The sequence below is a fragment of the Ovis aries genome, chromosome 2 (genome assembly GCF_016772045.2).
Source record: "Ovis aries strain OAR_USU_Benz2616 breed Rambouillet chromosome 2, ARS-UI_Ramb_v3.0, whole genome shotgun sequence".
In the NCBI taxonomy this organism is placed as follows: Eukaryota; Metazoa; Chordata; class Mammalia; order Artiodactyla; family Bovidae; genus Ovis; species Ovis aries.
This window is the reverse complement of record NC_056055.1, coordinates 9,287,399-9,302,554: the sequence shown is the minus strand read 5'-3', so window position 1 is coordinate 9,302,554 and position 15,156 is coordinate 9,287,399. Positions and strand designations below refer to the sequence as shown.

General features: G+C 49.1%; 1 protein-coding gene across 3 annotated transcripts in view; it reads right to left on the bottom strand.

Annotated features, from left to right (window-relative positions):
* Positions 1 to 15,156, bottom strand: part of WHRN (whirlin) — a 91,349-nt gene that overhangs the window by 40,349 nt on the left and 35,844 nt on the right. For all 3 annotated transcript variants that reach the window (XM_042242825.1, XM_027964085.2, XM_042242826.1), the window contains exon 3: positions 14,276 to 14,401. In XM_042242825.1, the coding sequence (XP_042098759.1) occupies positions 14,276 to 14,401 (126 nt within the window). The remainder of the gene's footprint in view (positions 1 to 14,275; positions 14,402 to 15,156) is intronic.

Genomic DNA, 15,156 nt, shown 5'->3' with positions numbered 1-15,156 from the left:
GTTGGGGTAAGTAGGGGTGGGCTGGGGGGACGCTTAAACCGGGCCCAGCCTGTGCTGGGATTCTCAGGAAAGAAACCATCTTCTGGCTTCTCGGAAAGGTGTTCATCATCAGGGCAGGTTCCAGCTACCGAGAGTTTCATATGCCGTCAGGGACCAGTCTCGTCTACCAGCACACACACTGGTGTGGATACTGACGATCACTCACACAACCAGAGCCTTCATTTGGGGAGGGCTTTTCCTGTGCCGGGCACTGGACTTTCTAGCACTAGCTCATTGTGTCCTGACAATATAGGACCCAGGGCACAGGTGGTGGCGGTACAGGTATCATTATTTTTAAAAAATTATTTTTAGAGAACCTGGAATCTATGGAAAGCACAACTCCTCTCCCACAGTCCTTGGAAGGGAAGCAAGATGCCAGTTCAGAAGTTCATGGCTCATGGACTCCTGGGCAGGGAGAGAGGTGGCCACTCCACCCCAGGGAGGGGCAGCCCCCAGGGATACAGAAGGCCCTGCTCCAGCGAGGGGCTCTGGGAAGGAGCCACAGCCAGTCTTCTAAGGGGGAGCTCAGCAGTGACGTGAAAGTGTGATCCCAACCTTTGCTGAAAGAGCGGGGGACTGTCCAGACCTCCAGCAACCAGGGGCTGCTCTGCCATGATTCCTCGCAAGCAGGCTCCGTGCCGGGCCAGGGCTGGCAGGTCAGCGAGGAACTGAAGGAACTGCCTGAGCTTATGCCATCCTGGAAGGGCAACACCCGATTGCCCCTTCACCCGGGAAACAGGCCCCACAGTGGAAACGCCATGGATGGGCATTAGAGCTGAGAGCCAGGCCCGTGACCTTGGCTGTCCCCTTCTGGACATACAAGCTGGGGCAAATCACTCCCGCTTTCTGATTCTCATTTTCTCATCCATATACAGAATCAAAGCTATTTACATTAAACAGTCTTATACTGAAACCAGACAGACTTTTCTTAAAAGCCAGCACATTGTGAACACCTTTATCTGTATTAAGTGTCTCTATAGAGATTCTCTGGCTACATCCTCACAAGTTCCTGAAGGTACTATTTTCCCAGTTTTACAGATGGGGAAACTGAGTCCGTGCAGATACAGCTGGTAATTTTGACTCCAAAATGTGTGCATTTAACCACCATGTGACACTGCCTGCCAATGACTCACAGTGCCTGGCACAGTGGGTATGAGAAGCGGCAGCCATCATTATGAGCTTTCTCCAAATAATACTTTCTTGCCGGAGTTCAGCTTTAGTCATAAACTCCTATTTAGATCCTCTTAAAAGTTGAGCTGGGCCAGCGCTCTCACGTGGAGGTGGCACATGCCCAATCATCCGGGCCCCAGGCCCCGCTTCCGCCCACAGCAGATGCTACTGCGAGAGCCTTAGCTAAGTCCTCTCTCTGGCACAGCCCAGTTGCTAACACACAAGCACAAGCGCTTTTGCAACCACACTAAATTGGTGGCGCTGGCATACACAATGGAGATTATCTGCTGCCCTTGGGAGTGGAAAAAGCACTGAACGCGGAGGCACAGAAATATGGACAAAGCCTTTCTCAACATACAATTTTAAAGACCACGTTACCAATCGGAGACATTCACCCAGTTGGCAGCTGAGGTGAACATGTGACCTTGGAGAGCCCTGCATTTGAACCACCAACTCTCTGCCAGCTAAGAACACACTTTGGGGCAAGCAGTTTAAACTCACTGAGCCTTAGTCTCTTCATCCATAAAATGGGGATGGTGACAGGCAATACCTCTGCGTGGGGCTGAGATGAGGACAGAACGAGATGATTCTCGCCGCCCCCCTCCCCACTCTCCCTCCGCCCCGGCTCCCAGACAGGACTGGGCTGGGAGTGGTCAGTGACTACTAGGGCTTTTGTGCTGTGGCAATTATGCAGATTTTAGGAATATCACTGGGAGTGTGTGGACATGAGCACTCACAGCACATATACAGCTTTGGGTTTATATATGTGGGGCTTCCCCGGAGGCTCAGTTGGTCAAGAATCCACCTGCAAGGCAGGGGACCTAGGTTCAATCCCTGGGTTGGGAAGATCCCCTGGAGGAGGGCATGGCAACCCACTCAAGTATTCTTGCCTGGAAAACCCAATGGACAGAGGAGCCTGGTGGACAGCAGTCCATGGGGTCGCAAAGAGTCAGATACAACTGAGCAACTAAACACACTAATGACTCACCTCCAGGGGGCAGTGAGCTCAGGATGCCCAGTTGTGAGAAACGTTTTGCAAGGGGATGAACTTCTAAGTCTCGTAAGAGCCACTGGAGCTGGCCAGAGGAGGAGTTGTGAGGGGAGGAAGCGATGAGAACTGGATTTCTGTGACTAAGCTCCAGAGCCACCTGAGTCTTCAGCCCCAGCTCCTCCACCTACCTAGCTGTGTGACCTTGGGCATACTGCTTAATCTCTTTGGGTCTTGGGTGCCCATCTCTAAAATGAGGATGATTCTGCTCCCTCCTCACAGGGTGCTGGGAGATTAAATGACTCAGAGCAGGAGCAGCCTTCACTGAGCACCCTGGTTGATACAGAGGGAGCACTCCCCGGATGCCCATGATTCCTATGAGTATTACTGTCAATCAGAAATAGGAGACGACTCCTCTGCCCTAACTTATTTCCTTCTATGGTTATTTTCCCCCTATCATTATCATTACTACCCTCACACTGCCATACCTTCTGCTATTTTCACCACACTTTTACTTTAACATATTCTGAAACACCAGGAGAACCCTCCAGGCTCCAAATTCAAAAGCAGAGTGTGCAGAAACCCCTAGCAGGTGTCATAACTGTGCTGACGGTAGAGAACCGAGCAGAAGCAGGGAAGACTGAGGGCCCGGCCGCCAAGGATCGTCAGGCTGCTTGTTTTTCTCCATCACAGAAGCTCAGGGGTTTAGAATCTTGTGGCTAATGGGGGAGGCCTTAGAGCCAATCCCCACCCAGTTTCACCACTTCCTTGCTGTGTGATCTTGAGCAAGTGATGACCTCTCTGAGCCTCAGTTTGCTCATCTTCAATTAATGGTACAGCATCTATGTCAAGAATTGTTTAGGGATTCGTTAAGGTGGAACCTAAAAAAGCACTTAGCAGGGTGCCAGCCTGGAATGATCACTCAGTGGACGCACGCTGTCACCATTTCTGTCACCGATGCTCAGCCAGCTCATCACTTGGGGCACCAGGAGTCTTCACCGGGCTCTGTAGCCCACTCCCACCCTCCCCATTCAACACGAGTTCCATGCAGGGCACACACGGAACACAGATTCAGGCTCTGCATCGCACACACCTCATTCTGGCCCCCAGATCACCAGTATATGATGCCCTCCTGAATGCCCACGGCGCTCTAACCACAGGAAAGACTCTGAGGGCCCTGGGGTGCCTGAGGAGGGACACAGCTGCCCACCCTCCCTGCCACTCAGCCGGCAAGTCTCTCTCCAAACTCCGTTCAAGGTGAGAAAATGGACACGCTCAGGAGGCATTCTGTCATTTCTCCCTTGTTTTGTCTCTCTCTAGCCGCATCAGGAGAACACTATAGGTACTAAATCGCAGTAGTGAAAAATGATCACGAGATGGCCAAGACACATTTTTTTTTTTTGCTACATTTTGTGCTTCGACTTTTGAGGAGGGCCTTCTATGACACTCTGAAGTGGCAACAACTTAGTCCAAATCTTATTAATCAGAGATGAAAGGTTTTGAACTGAGAAAGGAAGCACTTTTCTAAAAAGTTGGTGGTTGGATCATAAAAGGAACAAAACGAACAAGGGCCCGCAAGTCACTGTGTGCACAACAGGTCAGGGAGAAAGGGGTCTGGAAGGACACGCCAGCTGCTGACAGTTGTCACATCCTGGGCTGGCAGGGGCAGGGGAGGAAGGAGGGTCACTGCGAACCTGAGTATCATCGGACTCCTTCACAACCAGCAAGTGTTACATTTACAATTAGAAACAAGTGAAGATTGTTTTCTCAATACTTATTACACTTGGCTAACTTGATATCTGCCAGGAATCTCCACTGTGAACTTAATATTTTCCCCCTTTATTATTACAAAATACATTGATAGAGGTACTTTGAAATCATGCAAAACATCCTGTTTCTGCTATTTAGCATCCTTTGGTGCGCCTTGCCTACAGCACCGTGATAGAATGCTCTAACTGTGATTTTCTCTTCCTTTATTCCTGCTATGCTTTTTCATGGCAATGTGTCTTTAAGCAGGAGTCGTCACTTCTCCCCCATTGTTTGATTTATCCTGTTCTTTACGTAATTATGTTAGTATGGATCCCTGGATATTTACTTCGCCTTTGGCCATGGGTGCTTTCAGGCTGACTCTGTACACATATGGTAGGCTGATTGACTGATTGATTGGGTAGTACATCTTTATTTTCCGGTCCTAAAAGATACCCCAGGGTGCTCTACCCTAGACCTGGAATCAGTGATTCCTACAAAGAGCCCTGGTTCGTTTCATTTGGAGAATAGCATTTAGAAACTAAGATCTCAGTACTAGCTGTACCCATTTTTATTGGGTACATCCCCCATCAATGGATTGAGTAAAGAATTCTATGTACATGTATTAACTCATGCATGCATACACAGCTGTATTGATTTCTGCATCTATTTATCTGTGTATATACATACACAGATTTTTTTTTCTTTTTTGTGAATGAGTCCGAATTGACATCTCCAATAAGTCCAGCACCACGGGGTTTATTCTATTTGCGACCCTTTCCTTCCTTGTGACTTTCTTTGAAAGTAACAACCTGGCTCTCATTATCTAAAATGTACTAATTTTTTTAAACCTGTACAAATGAAGTAGTTTCAGAATTCCTAATCCATTCCCCTTCGAGGCAAAGAAATTTGCCAACTGGAATACAGTGTCTGAGGGCAGTTCTTCTTGTCTTTGCCTTATAGTATCAGTTGAAAGGATGTTTCTCAAAATCACTTCGGTCAGCTTCCTCCTTCTCCACCCCCTTTCAGGGTGGCTACAGGAATCGTTTGTAATACAGTTAGATTCATTTGTCTTCATTTGTCTCAGTCTGCACTCCATCTATCCTCCAACAACCAGGTTGAGTTTTTTAAAATTTTATATATAGCAACATCACTCTGTGTACAGTTCTATGGGTTGTGACAAGTGCACAGATTCATGCGTCCGTCACTACATGCAACCAGCTTTCCATACAAAACCATTTCCCAGGTCTTCTGCCCATTTTGGAAGTTCTTTATACATTCTCAATGCAAGTCCTTTGTCAGGAATGTAATTAGAAAATACTGACTTCTCCAAGTCTGTGGTGTGTCTTTTCATTCTCTTAAGAGTGTGTCTGGCAGAGCAACGTTTTTAACTTTCATAAAGCCCATTTTGTCAGTTTTTTTCTTTTACGGGCCATGCTTTTGGTGTCTCATCTAAAAACTCTTTGCCTAATGCGAGGCCCCACAGATTTTCTCCTGTGTATTCCTGTAGCAGCAGCGCAGGCTTTATTTTACCTTTAGGGCTATGATGTATTTTGAGTTCATTTTCATAGAAGGTGTGAGGTTGAGGTTGAGGCTCGTTTGTTGGCGTGTAAATGTCCGACTGTTCCAGCACCATGTTGAAAGAACCGTCCTTCCTTTCTCCGCTGAATCACCTTTTCACTTTTGCCAGTCATCGGTTCAGTATGCAGAGGGGGGTTTATTTCTGAACGCTCTGCTCCGGTCCACCGGTCTACACGGCCGTCCTTTCACGAGCACCGCACCTTCTTGCTTATTGTAGTTTCACAGTATGTCTTGACATCGGGCATGAAGTCCTCCAACTGCTCTTTGGCTTCAGGATTATTTTAGCTCCTCTAGTTTCTTTGCCTTTCCAGTACAAAATTTACAGTCCGTGTGTAAATATCTATAAACATTCCTGCTGGGATTGGAATTGGGGTTGCGTTGAGTCAAGATCTAACTAGGGAGACCTGGCATCATAATAATACTGAGTCTTTGTATCCATGAACAAAGTATATACCCATTTATTTAGGTCTTTTTTCGGAGTTTTCAGCATACAAATAACTGTACATATTTTATTATTTATTTGTACCCAAAACTGTGTTTTTTTAAATTGATGCTAAATTTCAGTTGTTCATTGTTAGCATACTGAAATGCAGATGACTTGTGGAAATAGTGTCAGACTTTATTTTGGGGGGCTCCAAAATCACTGCAGATGGTGATTGCAGCCATGAAATTAAAAGACGCTTACTCCTTGGAAGGAAAGTTATGACCAACCTAGATAGCATATTCAAAAGCAGAGACATTACTTTGCCAACAAAGGTCCATCTAGTCAAGGCTATGGTTTTTCCAGTGGTCGTGTATGGATGTGAGAGTTGGACTGTGAAGAAAGCTGAGTGCTGAAGAATTGATGCTTCTGATTTGTGGTGTTGGAGAAGACTCTTGAGAGTCCCTTGGACTGCAAGGAGGAGGTCCAACCAGTCCATCCTAAAGGAGATCAATCCTGGGTGTTCATTGGAAGGACTGATGTTGAAGCTGAAACTCCAATACTTTGGCCACCTCATGCTGAGAGTTGACTCATTGGAAAAGACTCTGATGTTGGGAGGGATTGGGGGCAGGAGGAGAAGGGGACGACAGAGGATGCAATGGCTGGATGGCATCACTGACTCGATGAACATGAGTTTGAGTGAACTCCGGGAGTTGGTGATGGACAGGGAGGCCTGGCGTGCTGCAATTCATGGGGTCACAAAGAGTCAGACATGACTAAGCAACTGAACTGAACTGAATTGTGTATGCTAACTTTGTGTCCCTCCATCTTGCTAAACTCATTATTTCTCGGAGTTTTTTTGTAGATTCTTTGGAATTTTCTATGCAGACGAGCAGTCTCTGTAAATAGAGTTTTATTTCTTCTTTTCAGATTTGTATGCCTTTTCTTTCTTTCTATAGACTTATTGCACTGACTACAGCTTCTAGTCGGATACTGAATAAGAGTGGTGAGGGAAGATATTTTTGCCTTATTTCAATCTTAGAAGAAACTGTATAGTTTCCACCATTAAACATGTTATCTATTGCTTTGTGAAGATGCTCTTCAATAGGTTAAGGAAGTCCCTTTTGACTCCTAATTTAATTAGAGTTTAAAAAAATCATAAATGGATATTGCGCTGTGCTTAGTCACTCAGTTGTGTCCGACTCTTTGTGGTCTCATGGACCGTAGCCCACCAGGCTCCTCTGTCCATGGGGATTCTCCAGGCAAGAATACTGGAGTGGGTTGCCATGCCCTCCTCCAGGGGCATGGTGGGTACTGAATATTGTTAAATGCCTTTTCTGATTATACGGTTTTTCTCAGTAACATTAATTTTCAAATGTTGAACTAGCCTTGCGTTCCTCGGATAAAACTCATTTGGCCACGGTATATACATTTTTAATAGATTGTTGGGGTTGTTAAATTTCGCTGGGGGTTTTCCTATCTAAGTTCATGAAGAATAGTGATCTGTAGTTTTCTTTTCCTGAAATGTGTTTGTTCTTGCTGTTATACTGGTTTCATAAAATGAGCTGGAAAGTATTCCCTCACTTTTTATTTTCAGAGAGAGATTGCGTAATAGTTCTTCCTTAACTATTTGCAAGAGATCATTAGTGAAAGCATCTGGGCTTGAGTTTTCCTTTTTCAGATGGTTTTTAACTACAAATTCAGTTTCTTTGACACACATATAAAATTTTCAGGTTATCTATTTTTCTTTCTTGAGTGTTAGCAATTTATATCTTTCAAGAGATTGGTTCATTCATCTAAGTTGTAAAATTTACAGGCAGAGCGTTGCTTGTAACACACCCTTATTATCTAAGGTTTTTTCTTATTGTTAGAAATGTTAAGAGGTAATTTTTGTCATCTTCATTAGGACTGCTATAAAATCAGTCATAATCACAAGTAAAAATACTTTTGAAATATCTTTACTAAACAAGTATTATGTAGCAGCCACACCCTTTTCCCCACTGAGAATACACAGAATGCATCCTTGGAGAGTATGCCAGGCTCACTCTCTCCCAGCAGGACTATTTCAGGGACTCACGGAGACAGAGTCAGCAGGCAAAGTCACGCTGCCTGATGAAGAAGAGGCTCTGTCCAGGGCTCTGTGCTGGGGACTCAGACACCTGAATCCCCTTCATTGTGATCCTCAGCCAGTCCTTCCCCTCCCTCTGGTCTTCAGTCTCCCCAGGTGGGAAATGGGAAGCTTGGAGGCTGAGATCTATGCATATATATGGGTTCCTGCCACCACCTACCCTCCATCAGGGAAGAGCTGAAGGTGGTCCTGAATGTCCATCAGTACCTTTGATGAGCAAACCTCACTGTGGGCCATGGCGCTATTCAGCTTTTTCATCATGAAGGCACGTGTCTCTGAAGGAAAGGATCTGACTGCTCAGGTCCATCCCAGGCGGTTATAAAAACTACTAACGCCTCTTTGCAGGAGTCATTCCTCAACAGAAGTCCAGCGCTGTGCTGTGTTCAGACCAGGATGCACCATGAAGCAGTGGTCAAGACTGGAGCTTTGGAGTCAAAAAGACCTGGCTTGGGGCCTGCCTCAGCTGTAGCCACTCTCCCCTTCATTCAAGACATCCACCGTGTGCCAGGCACTGTCTGGACAAGCAGTCTCTGCTCCACGCTGCTGGGATCTCAGAAGAGAGACAGTCACTACTGTCTATGTGCTTAGCCGTTCAGTCACGTCTGACTCTCTGTGACCCCATGGACTGTAGCCTGCCAGGCTCCTCTGTCTGCGGAATTTTCCAAGCAAGAACACTGGAATGGGTTGCCATTTCCTCCTCCAGGGGATCTTCCAGACCCAGGGATCGAACCCGGGTCTCCTGCGTCTCCTGCAATGGCAGGTGAGTTCTTTACCCATGAGCCACCTGGGAAGCTATTATAAATAAGCCCAAATTATGATAGGATTCTAAGTTCCTATCTCACAGGGCTGCAGTGAAGGCCAGAGCTGACACGTGGAGATCACCAGCTCCTGGGTGAGTGCTCCATGAAGGATGCCATCCCAGGCTCAGGCCAGAGAGGACTAGTCAGCAGAACAGACCCTGGTAAAAGCCAGTCCACAGAGAGGTCAGCCCAACCCAGCTGACACACAGCACACGCGACAGAGCTGCAAATAGTGGTCCGTCCCCATTGTCACCGAGACACCCAATCAGCAGCAGGTGCCCCCTGGCCAGCCCCAAGGCCACAAGCAACACAGTGGTGACCCCAAGAGTGCAGCATTCATGGGAACAGAGTTTCTGCCCCCCCCAAAACCCCAGCCAGGATGGAAGCCTGGCTCCCGTTGGTAGAAACCAGGTGGGTCTTCCACCCTGGGATGACCTCAAGGGTGAAGGCCATGGAGCCTGGCAGGATAAGGGACAAGCACCCAGGGCTTCAGAAGCTCAGTGATTCATACGAAGACTAAATGGCCTTTGTTCCCTCTTTCTGCATTCTTTTGATAGTTGACCAATGCAGGGTCCTGTGGAGGTGGTGGAACAAAGCATATGGCTTCTAGAGGGCCTGAAGGGCTAGGGCTGGACCCCTGTGTGAGCCCAGGCAAGGTACTACGCCTCTCTGAGCCTCAGCGACGCATCTATGAAGTGCCCACTTATTAAGTGCCGTCTATTAATGCCCACCAAAGGGCTACTGGGAGGATTAAATAAGCGTGCATCTAAAGTGTTTAGCACAATGCCTGGTTCATAATAACTGGTTAATAAATGGCTTTATTATTATTAAATGCCAGTCAACTCTGGCTGTCCTTAAAGGAACAAACAAGGTTTTATGGTCCCTTCTCTGGTGGGGTTTGCTGGGGGCAGGTGTAAAGGCATAAGAGAGGCCTAAGGTAAATGCCGAGGCAGGAGTCACCCCTGCCGGGAGGGTGGGACAGTTCCAAGTCCCAGGCGGCCACTCCCTGGGTGAAGGCTGGCAAGTGCAGGGCCTCCTCCTCTGAGCTCTCCTCCCAGCAGTGTTCGCCGGACTCACAGGGCCCCTCAGGAGTGAAGCGAGCGGCTGGAAGCCAGGCACTATCGCCCCAGGTGAGCTATTGCCCCAGGAAAGCTCCGCACGGTGGCAAGGAGCCCTATTTACAAATAAAGTTTGTTCTTGGCTCCACCACCCACACAGCCAAACCCCTTTATTCCATTTCAATATGCTTAATTACATGGAAAATGCACTGGCAATAAAACAGAATTAATCAGTCCTGGATGTTCGAGTGAGTGTAGGCAGGTGTTAGCATATGTGAGGGCCCTGGGAGGGGAAAGTCCAATAGTGCCAGGGAATATACTGATAAAATGTTTTACTACAGTGGGGATGGAAGGGCCTTCACTGAAGGGAGGCATTTTAGGAGCAAATAAAGCTTCTGATTGCCTGCAACTGAGAAGCAGACTAAAGTAACTGAAAAACTTCTACGGGATATTTTTCTTCTGCCTTGTTTCAAAACGGAAGTCATTTTCCTGTTGCTGCTTCCATGATTATAAAAGTAGCATTTGTTCCATTCAGACACTGTATAAGGATGTAAAGAATAAAATGAAAATCATCCATAATCTTATCACCTCAGGATAACCACTATTGACATCTTGGTGTGTGCTGCTGTAGATGGTTCTCTGGATATGTTTTTGCATATGTATACAATATGCATGAGATCCTATAGACACGTGGTTTGGCAGCCTGTTTTCCATTGAATAACACACCGCGGACATCCTTCCATAGTAATAACTGAAGATCTCGAGCATCATTTTTTTACGGCTGCAGAGTCTTGTGTGCATTATATGACCTGTGTGATCTGGCTATTTGCCTCCTCAGCATGGTCTGGCACCTTCTCCCCACCTGGCTTTCTGCATTCAGCCAACACCAGCCTTCCTTTGCATCCTAGAATACTTCTTTCCGCTTCAGGGACTCAGCGTTAGGTATCCTTTCTGCCCCAAATTCTCCTTTCTCCTTCACATAATTCATCTTTTTCCTTTCAAATTTCCACGGAAATGTTTCTTTCTCCAGGAAGTCTTCCTGGATATCTACCCCCAGACACTGAGAGTTCCATGTGCTTTGCCATCTTGGTATTTATCACATCTTGGTATTTACTGCAATTAAATACATAGTCGTGAAACTTATTCCCCCTGCCCCTTGTCTTCCCACTAGAAAATCAACTCTTGGGGGGCAGGGACTGTGTCTATCTTTCTCAGCTCAGAAGCCACAGGGCAAGTACAGTGTCTGGCATCCAGGAGTCCTCAGTATATATGTGCTGATCACGCGCAAGGAAGCGAAGGAGGGGCAGCCAGGGATCCCCACTTCCTGCATTAATGCCTACTTCTTCCTGCCTGCCAAAGGATCTGCCAGCAGGTCACCTACTTTGGCATCTCTCTGTGGGTACCGGAGCCTGCAGGTGAAGGAGAATAGATCACGGTCCTGTGCCTGGGCACCCGCTGGTGCTCCCCAGCCAGAGATAGTCCCAGAGATCTGCCTGCCCAACTGTTCAACTGCTTACGGCCCAGACTGGGAAACCAAGGCCCAGAGATGGTGACTGCAACCACGAAACTAAAAGATGCTTGCTCCTCGGAAGAAAAGCTATGACAAACCTAGACGGCATATTCAGAAGCAAAGACATCACTTTGTTGACAAACGTCTGTTTAATCAAAGCTATGGTAGTCACGTAAAGGATGTGAGAAGCGGACCATAAAGAAGGCTGAGTGCTGAAGAATTGATGCTTTCGAACAGTGGTGCTAGAGAAGACTCTTGAGAGTCCCTAGGACTGCAAGGAGATCAAACCAGTCAATCCTAAAGGAAATCAGTCCTGAATATTCATGGGAAGGACTGATGCTGAAGCTGAAGCTCCAATAGTTTGGCCACCTGATGTGAAGAGCTGACTGATGCTGGGAAAGACGGAGGGCAGGAGGAGAAGGAGGTGACAGAGGATGAGATGGTTGGTGGGCATTACTGACTCAATGGGCATGAGTTTGAGCAAGCTCCGGGAGATGGTGAAGGACAGGGAAGCCTGGCGTGCTGCAGTCCACGGGGTCACAAAGAGTCAGACACGACTTAGCTAGCTACTGAACAACAGCAACAAATAACTGCTTTGTTACTGCTGTGTTAGTTTTGTTGCACAACAACATGAATCCACCATATGTATCCATATATGCCTCCCTCTAAACCTCTTTCCCCCGCACCTGCTTCCCACCCCTCTAGGTCATCACAAAGCACCAAGCAGTTTCCTGTGCTATACAGCAGCTTCCCACCAGCTATCTGTTTTACACATTGGTTCAGTTTAGTCTTCTCCAACACCACAGTTCAAAAGCATCAATTCTTCTGTGCTCAGCTTTCTTTATGGCCCACTCTCACATCCATACACGACTACTCGAAAAACCATAGCTTTGATGAGGCGGACCTTTGTCGGCCAAGTAATGTCTCTGCTTTTTAGGTATGGTAGCATATATATGGGAGAAGGCAATGGCACCTCACTCCAGTATTCTTGCCTGGAAAATCCCATAGACGGAGAAGCCTGGTAGGTTGCAGTTCATGCGGGTCCCTAAGAGTTGGACATGACTGAGCGGCTTCACTTTCACTTTTCACTTTCCTGCATTGGAGAAGGAAATGGCAACCCACTCCAGTGTTCTTGCCTGGAAAATCCCAGGGACGGGGGAGCCTGGTGGGCTGCCGTCTATGGGGTCGCACAGAGTCAGACACAACTGAAGGGACTTAGCAGCAGCAGCAGCAGCAGCAGCAGCAGCAGCGTATATATGTCAATGCTAGTCTAAATCCATCCATGGGGCTACACCTTTATAACCTAATCACCTTCCAAAGACCTCACCTTCTACTATCATCACTTCAGGAGTTAGAGTTTCAAGGTATGATTTTGGGAGGAACACATTCAGCCTGTAACACAGACACACAATAATTTTAACCTTTATCATTAATGCCATCGAGTGTATTCCTCATTTTTTTCTGAGAAAGAGATGCTGTATATTATCATTATCTGGGAAGGGGAAGGGAAATTGAGGTGGAGGGATTCTCCAAGGTCACAGGCTACGACAACAAAAGCAGCAACACTGGGGCCCGGACTCCAGACGCAGAGCTGGTCTCATCGTGTTGTTTCCTAAGAGAATCCCCTTGAGCCACGTCACGGTGGAGGGAGTGGGGGCAGTCTCCTGGCCCCCGCTCGGACCCACCGTGACCCTTCTTCTTATCCATATGGAGAACCAGCTTCCCCGGGTCAGTGGAGCACTCAGGCCCTTTGTTACGAAGACACAATCTCATCTCCTGCCTTCTTCCCCAGCCTCACACGTGGCTAGTCGCCCATCGGGTCACACATGGTCAAACCACATGGCTCCTTCAGCCAGAAAGCCCTGCAGTGCAGCCCCTTCACGCACAGCATCTCGTCCAGCGGACTTGGCTCAAATGCCACCCGTACTCAAGGTCACTGCCGCCATAGCACCCCTGGCCACAGGATTCAGCCGCAGAGCATGCTGCTGTTTATCTAAGGGATCTGTGTCTGGGTCCAGTGTAACACAGTCTCCACCTCACCACCCCCCCCCCACCCATCCCCACTCCCCCCCCCACCCCCTCACCCCCCAAAGCCCTGGGGCAGTTCCTGGCCCTCCCCAGTGGGGCATACAGTGTAGTGGTTAAGCCCATGGGCTTTGGAGCTAAGGCTGCTGGGCTCAAACCCTGCTCTGCACGCCATCAGCTGCATGACCTTGGACAAGTCTGTTTAACCTCTACAGCCTCAGTTTCCCCAACTGGACAACGTGGATAAGAACATCCCACCCCACAGGGCAGGATATGGTTCAGGGAGATGATATGTGTGACATCAAGGACGAATGCTGGGCACGCAGCTGGCCCTCTTCAAGATGAGAGCTAACTGTTGGTTGCCCTGGACTGAATGCCAGCCCTGAAGCTGCCCGACGCAACCCCATCCCAGCCCACAGCTGCCTCTCCTCTTCCCTCTCCAGGTGCCGCAATAAACCCTGAAGTCAGGGCCGTCACCGGTGTTTGCAAAACAGCAGTCTCGAAGAGCTCAGGCTGGCCTGCTGCCCTCAGCATGTGGGAGGGTGCTCTGTGGGAGGATCACTAGGAGAACTCGGGGCATGGGAGCAGGGGGGTGAGGTGTCCTGAACTGTGAGCTGTGAAGGAGAGTCGTGGAGCCAGGGGAGGGCTCCTGGCTGGGACAGGTCCTTGGGGCGGGGTGCTGACCGCTCTGCCGGACGTCACATTGCAATCAGAGGCCCAGAGTTCCACACATAGGAACCTTCCCTCCCTCTCTCTCAGGACTGCAGCATGGTGCCCCACCCCTCTCCCTGGAGTCAGGGGTCTCTCACCTTGAGCCCGCTGCTCTCTGCTTCGGAGCCCGGGTCCACGCCGGTGATGTAAATGCCCAGGCCGTATTCCGCTCCCCCGCGGATGGTGAGGCCCAGGGACCGGCCGTCCCCCAGCACCAGGTTCACCTGCGGAGGGAGAGGAGACAGCGTCGGAGGGCCTGGAGGGCACCGGGAACTTTGGGCACGGGGGCGGCGGCCTGAAGAGCCCCCTCCCATACTCTGAAGGGCACACCTACTCGGGCTTGCAAGGTGTCCTGGAACGTTCTGGTTTCTGCCCCATCTCTGCCCCCGACTCACTGAGCAACGTGGGGAAGTCTCTCTCCCTTCCTGGGTCACAGGCAAAGTGAAGCAAAGGGAAGGCCCTGAGGAAATGACCTCTAGGGACCCCCCGGTATTGACACCCCAGGCTTTCATGTTTCCCTTACACCACAGGGGCCACGGCCTCTCTTGGCCCCCACTGGCCGCCCTTGACTTCACACCCTTCAGTCAAGGAGTGCCTGTCAGGCCCAAGGCCTCCACCCAGCTCCCCCACCTCCTGTCCTCTGGTCTGAAGATCCAGGCCAAGTCCAGGATCTGGGGCCCACCACCTGGCAGGCCACCCCTAGGGTGCCCCGCCTGCCAGGGGCCTGGTCTCCTGCCTCCCTGGGGGTACCCTGCTCTGCCACCCATCCTCCAGGCCACGGCAGAATCGCTTCAGCAGCCCTTCATTTCACAAACACGGGAAGTGCCCACCGAGTGCAGACCCAGTGCCAGGCCAGGGATGTGGAGATGACCCAGACACAGGTCTGCCCCAAGGGCGCCGAGTCCTGAGGGGCAGAGAGACCAGATCAGAGCCGGATGGGGCAACCTGGGGACCATGTGGGTGCAGAGAAGGAGCAATG